The 14,967-nt window shown below is 40.5% G+C and overlaps 1 protein-coding gene across 1 annotated transcript in view; it reads left to right on the forward strand.

The window, feature by feature from the left end:
- Positions 1-14,967, forward strand: part of PCCA (propionyl-CoA carboxylase subunit alpha) — a 378,264-nt gene that overhangs the window by 220,833 nt on the left and 142,464 nt on the right. The window contains exon 18 of the mRNA XM_069601951.1: positions 8,587-8,695. Within this exon, the coding sequence (XP_069458052.1) occupies positions 8,587-8,695 (109 nt within the window). The remainder of the gene's footprint in view (positions 1-8,586; positions 8,696-14,967) is intronic.

Genomic DNA, 14,967 nt, shown 5'->3' on the forward strand with positions numbered 1-14,967 from the left:
TTCTTATGCATAATAGTTTTTAAATTGTTGTACGTTGTTAGAGGGCCTTAGCAGTTTTTAATTCAGCCTTCATTTTATGTATAAGGAAACCAAAGCACAGAAAGCCTGATAAAGCAAAATGATCAGTGACATAATAAAGCCGGAAATTAAACTTAGAGTTTTCAAGTTCTGTTTTAATAGTCATTCTGTTGTGCTAGAATTGAAATTCATAAATCATAAATCACAGACATTTTCGGAGTATGCTGTGTGTTGTCACGGAACTGCTTTAAAAGTACACACCTGTGTTTGCCATTCTGAACGCCTGCCGCTTATTATGTTCCTTTGTATTGTTTTCATGTCGGTTCTTTCTTCTCTGAGTGGCTCCTATATCTCCTCTTCCTTCAGATCATTCTACCTCTTCTTCCCAATTTTTCTCCATAGGCGGTCTTAAATATATTAAACTGTATCATCTTTGATTGTTTGAAATATGTGCCTGAAAGAGACAGCAGGAAGTGGCAACTGAAGTTAATCCAGGATCTTATCCATATGTTTGAGGCTGGGTCATTTTGCCCCTTTGGGATTACCCATCTGCTTCCCATCTGTCCAGCTACCCCAGACACTGTTCATAGGCTAGTGCCTATTTTATGACTGCATTAAAATTTTGTATATGTTTATTATCCCAGGTTTGTTTATAGACTAGGACAGTGTTACTTACTAAAGACTCTTAGGCTGAACTTTGAAAAGATTGTGTCTAAAATTTAAAAATAGAATACACAGAATTTGTTTGTCACGTCAACTTATTAGATGCTGATGTTGAAAAGGTATTTTCCTTTGATTCTGAAAAGTAAATGGAAAATGGAGGAGTAGATATTTTGACTTTGAAATAAAGGGAAAATGAAGAAGATACTTTAAGAAATATCATTTCATTTCACCTAAAATGGAAATTTTGTTCTTATTTCTCTGCTGCCTTGCTGCACTTGAACCACCAGCCCTATCAAATTATTAGCTACCTAATTTCTATTAGAAATTATTAGAATTATCTTTCTCTTCTGAAAAATTGCAGAATGTTTAGAAAACTTTGATTCAACACTAGTCTGCCATTAAATTATACTTCCCTTTTTTCCCTCTAAATTTAATCATGTATTTCTGTACCTTTAAAAGTGTTAAATACATGACTGAAGTGTTGCCTTTAAAAATTCAGTCATTAAAATCATTCAATAAATAATTGGTATATGTAGTAGAAGGAAATCAAAGAGAAACAGTATATTTTCCTCATCCTTAGTGTGGTTATATCATTAGGGAAATAGACCTGTAAAGAACTAACTACACTATAGGACGGAACAAAAAGAACACTAAGGTCAAGATATAAACTGAGTGTCTTAGAGCAGAGAAAAAGGAAACCAGTTGTGATCTGGGGAGACCAGGATGTCTGCAAGGGTGAGGGAGTGTAGAACGTTAAATACTCTCTCTGAGGACTCTCCTGCAGGTGCTGGGGCCACAATACTGCCTCAGGAGACTTTGCATGTATCTCTTCCTGATCCTCCTCCTTTGATGTGATGGTGGTGGTTTGAAATAAGCCTTGGAGAAGGTGTTTACAGTCAGGGAATTAGCATGTGCTCTTCACTGGGTCTCTTTTCCTTCCCGCATCCCAGCTGGTTATTAACCTTTCAAGGGCAAACCACTGCCTACACTTGGACCTGATGATCTCAAGCAAACAGAGCCATCTGCATTCAAAGGAAGAGGATTTCGCAGCGAGGGAGGAAGAACCTAGAAGAATCCCCGAGGACAGGCAGTCCTCAGTTTTAGACCTGCAGGCATCGGCTCTCTCCCTCTTACAGGGTGACTGTCTTCTCCGCCCTGGCAAAGGCTTTGAGGTTCTTCCCGGTGGAGAACAATGAGGGCTTCCTAGGTGGCGCTAGTGATAAAAAACCCGTCTCCCAGTGCAGGAGACAAAGGCATGGGTTTGATCCCTGGATCAGGAAGATCCCCTGGAGAAGGAGATGGCAACCCACTCCAGTATTCTTGCCTGGAGCATCCCATGGACAGAGGATCCTTGTGGGCTACAGTCCATAGTGTTGCAAAGAGTCAGACGTGACTCTGAGGGACATGCCCTGAGGGACGTCAGGCAGAGAAGGTAGAGGATCAAGTGAAAGTGGGCATAATATGGTGATTCCTTCTCTCCCCAGCCCTGTTCTCCACTTGGTTCCCAGAGTGCTGGCAGGCAAATAGCTACAGGCACACTAGTAGAATATCTATCCCAGAGAAATCTTACTGCTTACTGCTGTTTAGTTGCTAAATCATGTCCAATTCTTTGCTGTCTCATGGACTGCAGCCCACCAGGCTCCTCTGTCCATGGGATTCTCCAGGCAAGACTACTGGAGTGGGTTGTCGTGCCTCCTCCAGGGGATCTTCCCCACCCAGAGATGGAACCCAGGAGACCCAAGTCTCCCTCTTGGCAGGAGGATTCTTTACTGCTGAGCCACTAGGGAAACCCCTGAGAAATCTAACCAACCCTTAAAGGGATTACCTAAAGATTCCCCCCAAACAAAATGACCCCCCAGACTACCCTACCCATGAGGCCAAGGGTCGGCCAAGCCACAGCCCACACATAGAGCACACATGGCTCAGGGTCAGGACCCCTGTTAGCACTGTCTCATACACACTGCCTTTAAATGGAACCCCCAGGAAAGTGTCAACCACAGACAGAACAAAACCACTTAGGAGAACACAGATGAATCTTCTTAAAGCTAGGTGGGTGGGTAATAGCAGGGGCTTCACAGAGGCCCTCAGAGGTGCTGCAATAGGGGCTTGACCTGCAGTAACCACTGGAGTGGAGAGCATTGACACTGTTGAGGGCTTACAGCTTTGAAATTATCCCCCCAGAAGGTTAAGGAAGTTCGTTGCTCAGTTGTGTCTGACTCTTTGCAAACTCCTGATTGCTTACCAAAAAATAGATGTGAGAAAGATATTTGATATATTCAGTAGCCACTTAGTAAAGAAACTCTTTTCTAATAACACATTTCTAATAAAAGTAAAAGTAAGCCAATTAAATTTGATTAAAAGTCTCCTTACTGAAAACTAATAAAAAGTATAATTTTACATGATGAAATGCTGAAATCATTTCCCTTAGAATCAGGGATGAAATGAAGTCGACTATAAAATTACTATTATTATTAAACACTGTTACAAAGGATAAAAATGGAAAAAAAGGAAGTAGTTGGTATAAATATTTTTTGAAAGAGACTTTTTTCTCCAGGTATTATTATATTCCTAGAAAACCCAGGAGATCCTAGTTTTATTAATAAAAACTTGTAGACTTAATAAGCTGATTTGGCAAGGTGGCTGAGTACAACAAGAAAAATATGCCAAGTCAGTGACTCTCTAGTGTGGAAGCTAGCTTGAAACGAAAATAGAAAAAAACAAACCTTTTCATATTAACCGTAGTATTTTGTAAGACTGCAGAGAAGATGAAATGGGGAAGACATAGAACCTTTGTGAAGACAGTTGTAACTGTAAAATCTTGTCAAGGAACAAGAAACAGAATCTGAACACATCCGAAAAAAATCAGTTATTGTTTGGGAGACTCTGCATTTTTGGGAACTGGTCTTTCTCAGATTAATACACAGATTTTATGTAGTTCCAGTTAGATTCACAAGGCTTACTACATAAATCATTTTAAAGCTTATATGTAATCATAGATTTCTGAGACTAGCCAAGAAGATTATGTGAAAAGTAAAGAGCAAAATTGGCTTCCATATATGAAAACATATTGCAGTGCCTCTATATCTAAGGAGTATAATATAAAGGATAAAGTATTCTTGTTATGATAGTATCTCTGATACATTGTCTTTCTGGACCTGAATACCCCTCTTTTGACATGGCCAGAGTACCCCAAGAGTGGTCAGGACATTTATTTTATTTAATAAGTTTTAGGATGTTTATGATGCTGTGAAAGTGCTGCACTCTATGCCAGCAAATTTGGAAAACTCAGCAGTGGCCACAGGACTGGAAAAGGTCAGTTTTTATTCCAGTCCCAAAAAAAGGCAATGCCAAAGAATGCTCAAACTACCGCAAAATCTCACTCATCTCACATGCTAGTAAAGTAATGCTCGAAATTCTCCAAGCCAGGCTTCAGCAGTACGTGAACCGTGAACTTCCTGATGTTCAAGCCGGTTTTAGAAAAGGCAGAGGAACCAGATATCAAATTCCCAACATCCGCTGGATCATGGAAAAAGCAAGAGAGTTCCAGAAAAACATCTATTTCTGCTTTCTTGACTATGCCAAAGCCTTTGACTGTGTGGATCACAATAAACTGTGGAAAATTCTGAAAGAGATGGGAATCCCAGACCACCTGACCTGCCTCTTGAGAAACCTATATGCAGGTCAGGAAGCAACAGTTAGAATTGGACATGGAACTACAGACTGGTTCCAAATAGGAAAAGGAGTACGTCAAGGCTGTATATTGTCACCCTGCTTATTTAACTTCTATGCAGAGTACATCATGAGAAACGCTGGACTGGAAGAAACACAAGCTGGAATCAAGATTGCCGGGAGAAATATCAATAACCTCAGATATGCAGATGACACCACCCTTATGGCAGAAAGTGAAGAGGAGCTAAAAAGCCTCTTGATGAAAGTGAAAGAAGAGAGTGAAAAAGTTGGCTTACAGCTCAACATTCAGAAAACGAAGATCATGGCATCTGGTCCCATCACTTCATGGGAAATAGATGGGGAAACAGTGGAAACAGTGTCAGACTTTATTTTTGGGGGCTCCAAAATCACTGCAGATGGTGATTGCAGCCATGAAATTAAAAGACGCTTACTCCTTGGAAGAAAAGTTATGACCAGCCTAGATAGTATATTCAAAAGCAGAGACATTACTTTGCCAACAAAGGTCCATCTAGTCAAGGCTATGGTTTTTCCTGTGGTCATGTATGGGTATGAGAGTTGGACTGTGAAGACGGCTGAGCGCCGAAGAATTGATGCTTTTAAACTGTGGTGTTGGAGAAGACTCTTGAGAGTCCCTTGGACTCCAAGGAGATCCAACCAGTCCATTCTGAAGGAGATCAGCCCTGGGATTTCATTGGAAGGAATGATGCTAAAGCTGAAACTCGTGTACTTTGGCCACCTCGTGCGAAGAGTTGACTCATTGGAAATGACTGATGCTGGGAGATTGGGGGCAGGAGAAGAAGGGGACGACTGAGGATGAGATGGCTGGATGGCATCACCAACTCGATGGATGTGAGTCTGAGTGAACTCCGGGAGTTGGTGATGGACAGAGAGGCCTGGAGTGCTGCAATTCATGGGGTCGCAAGGAGTCGGACATGACTGAGCGACTGACCTGAACTGAACTGAAGGGCTTCCTGGGTGGCTCATATAGTAAAGAATCTGCCTGCAGTGCTGGAGACCTGAGTTCGATCCCTGGGTTGGGACTGCCCCGTGGAGGAGGGCATGGCAATCCACTCCAGTACTTTTGCCTTTAGAATCCCCATGGACAGAGGACCCTGGTGGGCTGCTGTCTGTGGAGTTGCAGAGTTGGACATCACTGAGTGACTAAGTGCAATACAGGATGTCTAACTGCAGTCTAGATTGGTGATGTACAAGCGAAGGAGGGAATAGAATTATTCAATGTTACTTTAGATTGGAAAAGTCCAGATCTATGGGTGGAAGTCACAAAGAAGCAGTCTCAGTATGAGAAGTAACTGGCTGATGATTCAGAAATCCTTGTACGAAGTTTTCATTTTCCTATCCTGGAGGAGTTCTGTGGGTCATATATAACCATGTGTCCCACACTGCAGAAGAGACATCCACACTGCACTGAGGATGGAGTTGATGATCTTCGAAGCTCTTTTCTATTAAAATTACTTGAGATTCTTTAAAAAACTGTAGAAACAAATTCAGTTGAGTAGCAGAAGTCAAGAAGTTTTTAGCACTCTTATACGAAATTTATTGCATATTTATCACTGGCAAAATTTGAAAACCTGTTCTGCTATCAATAAAAGGGTTAAAGTTGTTATGCGTCGTATCAGTTTGCCTATGAGATGTGATGGAATTAGATTTTTACTTGGGAACCTCCCTTTCTCAATATTGCCTGAGTCGGTGCAGCTGGTAATTTATTAGACCAGATGAAACACTGATTCAGTATCCTGCAGGTTACTGCAGGAAGCTAGCTTGAAAGAAAAATGGAAAAAAAAAAAAAAGCCTCCAGTCTTTTCATGTTCACTATAGTATCTTGAAAGATTATAGAGAAAATGCAGTAGTGAAGACAGAACCTTTATGAAGACAACTGTAAAATCTTGTCAAAAAACACAATCTGAACACATGAGGAAAAATCAGTTATTGTTTGGGAGATTCGGCATTTATGAATGCTGGTCTTTCTCAGATTAGTACACTGATTTTGTGTAATTCCAGTTAGATTCACAAGGCTTACTACCCAAGTGATTTAAAAGCTTAATGATACCTTGTTTTGCCTCCCCCCCACCTTTGTTGGTGATATATGACGTGCAGATGTGTCTAGAGAAGAGACTACTTTGTTAACCACTGTAATAAATGTATTTTACATCATGACTTAGGATACACACACTCTGGATAATAGTGTGAGCAAAGTGCTCTCAAAAGTTTTATTGCTGGTCTGACCCACAAACTGCTTTCATGAGCTACTACTAAGTGGTTTGTGTTACACAGTTTGATAAAGATGAGTCGAAAACAGCTTCTATTCAAATGAGATCAGGAGACATGTAACTTCAGCATCACTCTGGAGCTTGTTATTAATAGAAATAAAGATTACTGGGCCCCACCTCAGGCTAGCTACCAATCATACTCCACAGGTAGAGCATGGAAATCTGAGCTTTAATCCAGGTGATTCTGATGCACAGTGAGGTTTGGGAAGCACTGGTCCTCTTCATACTCCAAAGAGCCTTTGTGGTTATATATTTGCTGTATTGTAAATTGGGCTTCCCCGGTGGCACTGGTGGTAGGGAACCGACCTGCCAATGCAGGAGATGCAAGAGACATGGGTTTGATCCCTGGGTCGGGAAGATCCCCCTGGAGAAGGAAATGGCAACCCAATCCAGTATTCTTGCCTGGAGAATTCCATATTATAAATTAAAACTCAGGGGCTTTAAAATTAATTATTAATTTGTTTTCAAAGTAACAATAATAAATCCATTATATGTTGACATCAGAGGAATGATACCATCACACATTGTATGTCCTAGGTCAGGGAACCCCCACCATATACTCCTGAGAAAACAAGAAGGGGGAAAAAACAGAAATCCTAGCATTATTATGAAAATAGTTTTGACCTTGCAGACTCCCAAAGGGTTCTTGGGGACTCCCTGTCGTCCCCAGGCCATACTTTGAGAATTGCTCTTGTAGATGGTATGTGTTTGAGAAGACCAAGCCAAATTTCTGTAATCCTCATGTAGGGTAGTTTAATAGAATCAAAGTAGAATGTTTCCATCACTGCTGAAGGGTTGGGTATGATTAGGAACTTTTCAAAGCCTGTAGGAATGTGGTTTATTAAGCCATCGAGGGTTCGGATCGATCTCATATTATGGAGCTTCTAGGTTTGTCTCAAGGAGAAATGGATTATTGGGTTTTTATATTCTAATTGTGAATAGTTTTAGTCTCGTTTATATTTTGAATACTTTTTTAAGACTTAATGTTGAAATTGCTTCATTTCTTTCTAATAAATTTAAATAACTACCTGATCGTTTTTTTTTTTCTGTTTTTAATTGTACAAGTAGCATCTTAGTGCAAATGGCCCAACACGAGGATTGCCTGTGCTGTAGCATCTGATGGACTCTTATCATCTTTGTACAGCACTGTGGTAAATAAATGGTGTTAGACACTGTGGTGAGGTTACAGGGCACTCACAGGGGTATGTTAGCCCCGGGAGACCCTGGAGCAGCCAATCCTGCCTTGACTCTCACACTTCGTGAGGAATTTCTGCGCATAGAGCAGATTCCCCCATGAGCCACACCCAGCCAGACCAGGGCACCTTCCCCTAGTTGTCAGGTGAGGCCTCTGCCCCCAGGTCCAGCTGTATGATGGTAAGAAGAGTGAATTCGAGAGGGAGAAAAAAATTGGTTGGTTAGTTGGTCAGTTGGTTGGTTAACTGAGATTCAAACGAAGACTGGGATTTTAGAGCCAAGACAGTCGCATACTTATTTTCTTTTCATTCCTCACATTAGAAAACATGGCCCAGTCACTGTCTTTGACTGACAACACGCCTTTTCCTCACTGTATCTTCTCTCTCCTTAGAAGTAAAATTGGGGTAGGGGTTGATAAACATTGATAAACGGAAGCACCTGTGAGGAGCCCTCAGGTTTTCCTAGAGATCTGTGTCAATAGTTTTTTTTTTTTTGATAATTGTTTTGCTCTGTGCATCTGTTTAACATCTTCTTTCCCAAATTAGACTACAGGCTTGCGGTGAACAGGGGTTTTTGTTGTATTTAAATAATCTTGCTCCCTCCTTTCCCCTGGCACAGCCCAGTCCCTGGTACAGCACTAGCTCCATAATAGACATTTGATAAAATGCTTGTTTGAATGACTACCAGTTCTGTAATACAGAAGGAAAGATGTTAACATTATGATTTCCCTCAGGACACAAGTTAACAGAGACTGAGAGAAACCAGTTCCTGGCAGTAGCATCATCCTTGTTTGTGGCATCGCAATTAAGAGCACAGCATTTTCAAGACCATGGAAATTCAAGGTATGTGAAACCATTTAAAACAGAGTAAATGAGCAGAAAAACTTGGACAACATTGAGGAAGGTACTCGGAAATCTTGTAGGAAATCCATTCAAATAGTTTGTATTTATTACTTCTGTTTTCTTACTCTGTTAATCTTGAAAAATGTATTGAGAAGGGGGATAGTACTAAAACATAGGAAATAATCTGAACAGTTAAAAATATGTTTATAAGAAACAAGAAAGAATTAACAGCAGATTGAGTTAGTTATTTGTGAACCCTAAGTGTACCTTTTTGCTTCCTAATAACCTAATAAGCAAAAGGGAAAACCTGCTTTATACCGGGGCAAATAAAACAAAATCATTGTGCCATTCATGCTTCTGAGTGACAGGATTATTTATTATGAATGTCTGTGTACCTACTAGAGTAATCCTGCATTAGCAAGTACTATCCATTACTTGTTGGAGTGAGACAGGTAATAAAATTGTGTTATATCAACTCCTTTTCTTTTTGCTTTTCCTTGAGAGGAAGGGACTTCCCTGGTAGTTCAGTTGGTAAAGAAGCTGCCTGCAATGCAGGAGACCCCAGTTCGATTCTTGGGTCGGGAAGATCTGCTGGAGAAGGGTTAGGATACCCACTCCAGTATTCGTGGGCTTCTCTTGTGGCTCAGCTGGTAAAGAATCCACCTGTAATGCAGGAGACCTGGGTTTGATCCCTAGGTTGGGAAGGTCCCCTGGAGAAGGGAAAGGCTACCCACTCCAGTATTCTAGCCTGGAGAATTCCATGAAATGTATATAGTCCATGGGATCGCAAAGAGTCGGACACGACTGAGCAGCTTCACTTTTTAATAATGATTAAAATAAAAGAAAAAAGATGACAGGTGACCGAGCAGGTCTGAAGGGCACAGAACAGAAATTCAGGTTACCCCTGAAGAATTAGGTAGAAGGAAAACAAAATTTGGCTTAGGGTGTATATTTATGGCTAATGTTGTTTTACTGAGAAAATCTCTTTTCTTTTGTTATTTTTTTATTGAAGTTCAGTTGATTTACAATGTTGTGATAATTTCTGTGGTATACAGTAATTTAGTTATATATATTATACACATATATCATTCTTTTTAACTATTATTTTCCATTGTAGAATATTGAATATATTTCCATGTGCTATACAGTAGGACCTTGTTGTTTATCCATCCTGTGTATAAAAGCTGACACCTGCTAACCTAACCCCAGCCTCCCACTCCTTCCCTCCCCCAGTCCCTTCCCCCTTGGCAGCCACAAGTCTGTACTCTGTGTTTGAATCTGTTTCTGTTTCATTAGATAGGTTCATATATAAGTGATATTATATGGTATTTTTGTTTCTCATTCTGATTTACTTAGTATAATAATCTCTAGTTGCATTTATGTTGCTGCAGATGGCATTATTTCATTCTTTTTTATGGCTGAGTAATAGTCCAGTGTGTGTGTGTGTGTGTGTGTGTGTGTGTCTGTGTGTGTGCACGCACGCGTGTGTGTGTGTGTGTGTGTACCACATCTTCATCCATTCGTCTGTCCATGGACAGATGAATGCTTCCACATGCTGTTGATTGTGAACAGTGCTACTGTGAACTCAGGGGCGCATGCATCTTTTTGAATTATAGTTTTGTCTGGATATATGCCAGGAGTGGGATTGCTGGATCACATGGTAGTTCTGTTTTTAGTTTTTTCTGCAACTTCCATACTGTGTCCATGTAGCTGTACCCAACTTGCACATTCCCAACAAGAATGTGGAAGGGTTACATTTTCATCACTTCCTTTTCAGTATTTGTTATAGATTTTTTTTAAAATGATGGTCATTCTGACTGGAGTGAGGTGTGGTACCTGATTGTAGTTGGACTACTTTGCAATAAAAAGAAATGCAGTATTGATACATGTATCTACATGCATAAACCTAAAAAGAAAATCATACTAAGAGAAAGAAATCAGTTAAAGAAGACAATACAATGTATAATTTCCTTTATTGGAAATTTATAGAAAGAACAGAAGTATAAAAGACAGAATAAAGGTCAGGTGATTGCCTGGGTACAGGTGTTCAACATCAGTGAATTACACCCTTATACAGTCTAGGTCTGAAACTATAAACCAATAATTATTTTAAATGCATTAGCCTCTTAAATTATATAGAACACAAAGCATGGAGTTGCAAAACAAAGATAAAGTGATACTAGCTTTCACTCCAGTGATTTTTTTTTCCACTCTAGCGATTTTTAAATGATGTTGTTTAGTCGCTCGTTTGTGTCCGACTCTTTGTGACCCATTGGACTGCAGCATGCCAGGCTTCCCTGTCTTTTACCATCTCACAGAGCTTGCTCAGACTCAAGTCTGTTGAGTCAGTGATGCCTTCCAATCATCTTGTCCTCTGTCATCCCCTTCTCCTTCTGCCTTCTATCTTTCCCAGCATCAGGGTCTTTTCTAATGAGTCAGCTCGTGGGAAAAGCTAAAATGATATTAGCTTTCACTCTAGTAATTTTTAAATGTATTAGGTCCTTAAATCATGTAGAGAACAAAAAAGTGAAGTTACAAGCATTGTTGCACTAATACTAGCCTTTATGATTGTCCATGTATTTCCCTTTACTGAGATATTTATTCAGGTGGCTTTTTGGTACTGTCTAGTGTCTTCACTCCACTCTGCTGGACTTCGTTTAGCATTTTTTTTTTTTTTTTGCAGGGCAGGTCTAGTTGTCATAGACTCCCTCAGCTTTTGTTTTATCTGGGAAGATATTAACTGCTCCCTCACCTTTGAAGGATATTTTTCCTGGATTTAGGTTTCCTGGTTGACAGTTTTTTTTTTTCTTTTAGCAGTGTTTATATATCAGCCTACTCTCTTTGGCCTCCAGAGTTTCTGATGAGAAATCTGCTGATAATCTTATTTTCACTTGAAGATTCGTCCCTCTCTTTCACGGTTTTGTTGTCAGCGTTTGAAAGTTTGACTGTGGGTCTTTGAGTTCATCTTTGGAGTTTGTTGAGCTTTTTGAACGTGTACGTTCATGTCTGTCATCAAGGCTGGGGCGTTCTTGGTCGCTGTTTCTTCAGATGTTCTCTTTGTCTCTTTCTCTCCTGCTGGGACTCTCACGGTGTGTATCTTGGTCTACTTGGTGGTGTCTCCACGGGACCCTTAGGTTCTGTTCACTTTTCTTAAACCATCTTTTTTCTTTCTTTTCTTCAGACTTGATAATTCTATTGTCCTATCTTCATACTAACTGATATTTTTTTTCCTTCTGACTGCTCGGATCCACCTTTGAATTACTCGAGTGAGTTTTTCATTTCAATTATGGTTCTTTTCAGCTCCAGAATTTCTTTTTCATTTCTTTTTAGGTTTTCTGTCTTTTTATTGATACTTTTATTTTGCTTACTCATTGTTTTCTTGACTTTTTCCTCCTTTAGTTCGTTTAGCATCTTTAAGACAGTTGTTTTAAAGTTTTTTTCTGTTATGTCTGCCATTAGGTCTTTTCAGGGATAAATCTGTTGATTTTTTTTTTCCCCCTTTGAGTTGGCCATACTTGCCTGTTCATTTGTATGACTTCCGATTTTTTGGTTGAGCATTGAACGTTTTAATCTAATAATGTGAGGATTTTGAAAATCAGATTCTCCTTCTTCCCCAAGGTTTAGTGGTTTTCATTATTGTCTTTTTCATTTTGTTGTTTTGATTGTTGCAGACTGTCTCTGTGCCAAGGATCAGGCCAAGAGGTAAACTTAAGTTCTTCTCAGGTCTTTTCTTAGACTTTCCCTGGGCATGTGCAGTCACTTGCCAGTTTTCTTTGTATATACAGTTGTTTTAGAACATCTTAGCCTTTAAGGCCTAGCTCTTGAAAAAGGGAAAAAAATGAAGGGGGGTGGCGGTTAGGGATACACTATACCTTTAAATCTCCTGGAAGTCATTCCAGCCAGAGGGGGAGGGGCTTGCAGCAATGCTGGAGGTACAGTAACAATGGCTACTTGCTTCTCTGTCTGCTCCTCTGTGGTCAGAAGCAGCAGTTATGAGTTCAGAGCTCAGATCCTCAATATTTCAAGGACAGGGTCCATTTTTGCCCACCCCGGCTTCCACAAGCTGTGTGCAAGCTACTTCAGTGAACACACCCACAGTTGCCTGCCGGGCAGCTTGAGGATAGGGGGATGGGGAGCTGCTACTGTAAAGCTGAAATTGACCAGAAGTTATCACTATTTACTACCTGAGCCGCCTTCTGAAAGTTACAAAGTTGGGAACTCTCAGTTCTGTTAGACAGATTCTGCCAGTGTGATTGTTGTCTAGGTGGGGAGACAGACTCTTGGTGCTTTCTACCTGTTCTGTCATCTTCCTAGACGACGACTCCTGTTATATTGCTATTGAGTTCACTACCCTTAGAACTTCCCTGGTGGCTCAGATGGTAAAGAATCTGCCTGTAATGCAGGAGATCCAGGTTCAATCCCTGGGTCAGGAAGATCCCCTGGAGGAAGGCATGGCAACCCACTCCAGGATTCCTGTCTGGAGAATCCCATGGACAGAGGAGCCTGGTGCACTACAGTCCATAGGGTCTCAAAGAGTTAGATATGACTGAGTGAGTAACTCTCTCACTACCCTTTAGAAGTTGGAAAAAAAATTATGTTTATGAAATATTTAAGCCAAAATTTCGGTTTTGTGGATAATTGTGGACATACTACCGAAATAACATTAGTTTTGCTGAGTTTCTATTGAGCTTGCCATTTATTAAATAGACCCGTTTATTGTAAAATTGCTTCCACCCTAGCAGCAAAGACCTGTAACGTTTGTACCAGTCTTTTAGACAAAGCATAATCTTGGTTAGGCAAAGTGAATTGAAACTGTGTTGGCTTATTTGCTGAAGAGGTCCCCAACACGAGAGTTGATGTAAGCTGGTTGGCTGTTCCCATTTAGGCTTCACAGTCTTGTTTTCACTGTGGCCTGGGGAATGGAGACCGGAGTTGGCCTCCAGGTGTGGCTGCGTGTGGCTCCGTCATGGAGCTGTTTTGCCTCCAAACCTAGTAGCCTGCAGCACTTCCTTTGTGTTGCTTGTTTTGGCTGCTGATCTTATTTTCCCAGTTTCTCCATGGATGGTATTCTTTCATCATTATGACCTGGAAAAAAATTTAATAATATTTGCCCCTACTATTTGGATAGTAAAAAGATAGTGCATTTTAGCAAGAGAGTAAAGTTAATGTCAGAGACATATAACAGTTTTGCTTTGTGTAATAAAGCAAATGAAGTTTTTGCATAAATACTTACTGTCTTAATGTGGAATTATTTTGCTTTGTAATCCTTCTTTTCCTAAACATTTGTCTTGACAGAAGTGAATCATTAAAAGTTGGGTTGAACAATCGCTTCATGTTATTTGAAGATGAAATGATCTTGTTGGCATTGTGGTTTAGTATGGTAATTGGTTTCACTATCTGCTAATGATTGGAGGAGAAACTAGTAAAGAAAATAGTTTCTTTCAGAAATCTTTCATTTAGTTTTGATCAGAATGCCTGTTTTCCTTGTTGTTCAGTTGCTCAGTTGTGTCTGACTCTTTGTGACCCCAGTGCACGGCAGCACACCAGGCTTTCTTGTCCTTCACTGTCTCCCAGAGTTTGCTCAAACTCATGTCCATTGAGTCAGTGAGATTCAGATGTTGTTCACAGGGCAGAGTTCCCCTTTCTGCACTTTGACGCTCCTCTCACTTTACACTGGTTCAGGTCCAGCTCCACCATTGCAGTCACTTTTTATGTGATTTCAAAAGGAGCAGTCATAGAACCTCCTGAATCACTGGGATGCTTTTGGATTTAAGTAATAAAGCCTGATTCAAACGGACACATCTCACATTGAGCAGGAGGCTCCGAGAATGGAAAGGACGAGGCTCGGTACACACATCTGCTGGTGCTGCTTGTTGGTAGTTCCTTAGCCCTGTTTTCCTCTGTGCCTGGGCTTGGTCAGGTGGCTGTGATGGCAGGGCAGTTGTAGAAGTTCCAGGAGTCAAATCTAGATCATGTCTGTCTCTAGGATGTGAGGAAACCTCTCCTGGATGTTACCCAAGCAGCTGTGTCTCGATTCTCATTGACCAGGGAGAACTCATCCTGTTCCTGAACCTATCATTGCAAAGGGAAATGGATTATCATGATTGCCTGGGGCTTGATGTGAAATAGATGTTGGGTAATCAACCGAAATCAGATTGATTATATTCTATGCAGCCAAAGATGGTGAAGCTCTATACAGTCAACAAAAACAAGACCAGGAGCTGACTGTGGCTCAGATCATGAACTCCTTATTACCAAATTCAGATTTAATT

This window comes from Ovis canadensis, chromosome 10 (assembly GCF_042477335.2).
Source record: "Ovis canadensis isolate MfBH-ARS-UI-01 breed Bighorn chromosome 10, ARS-UI_OviCan_v2, whole genome shotgun sequence".
Taxonomy (NCBI): domain Eukaryota; kingdom Metazoa; phylum Chordata; class Mammalia; order Artiodactyla; family Bovidae; genus Ovis; species Ovis canadensis.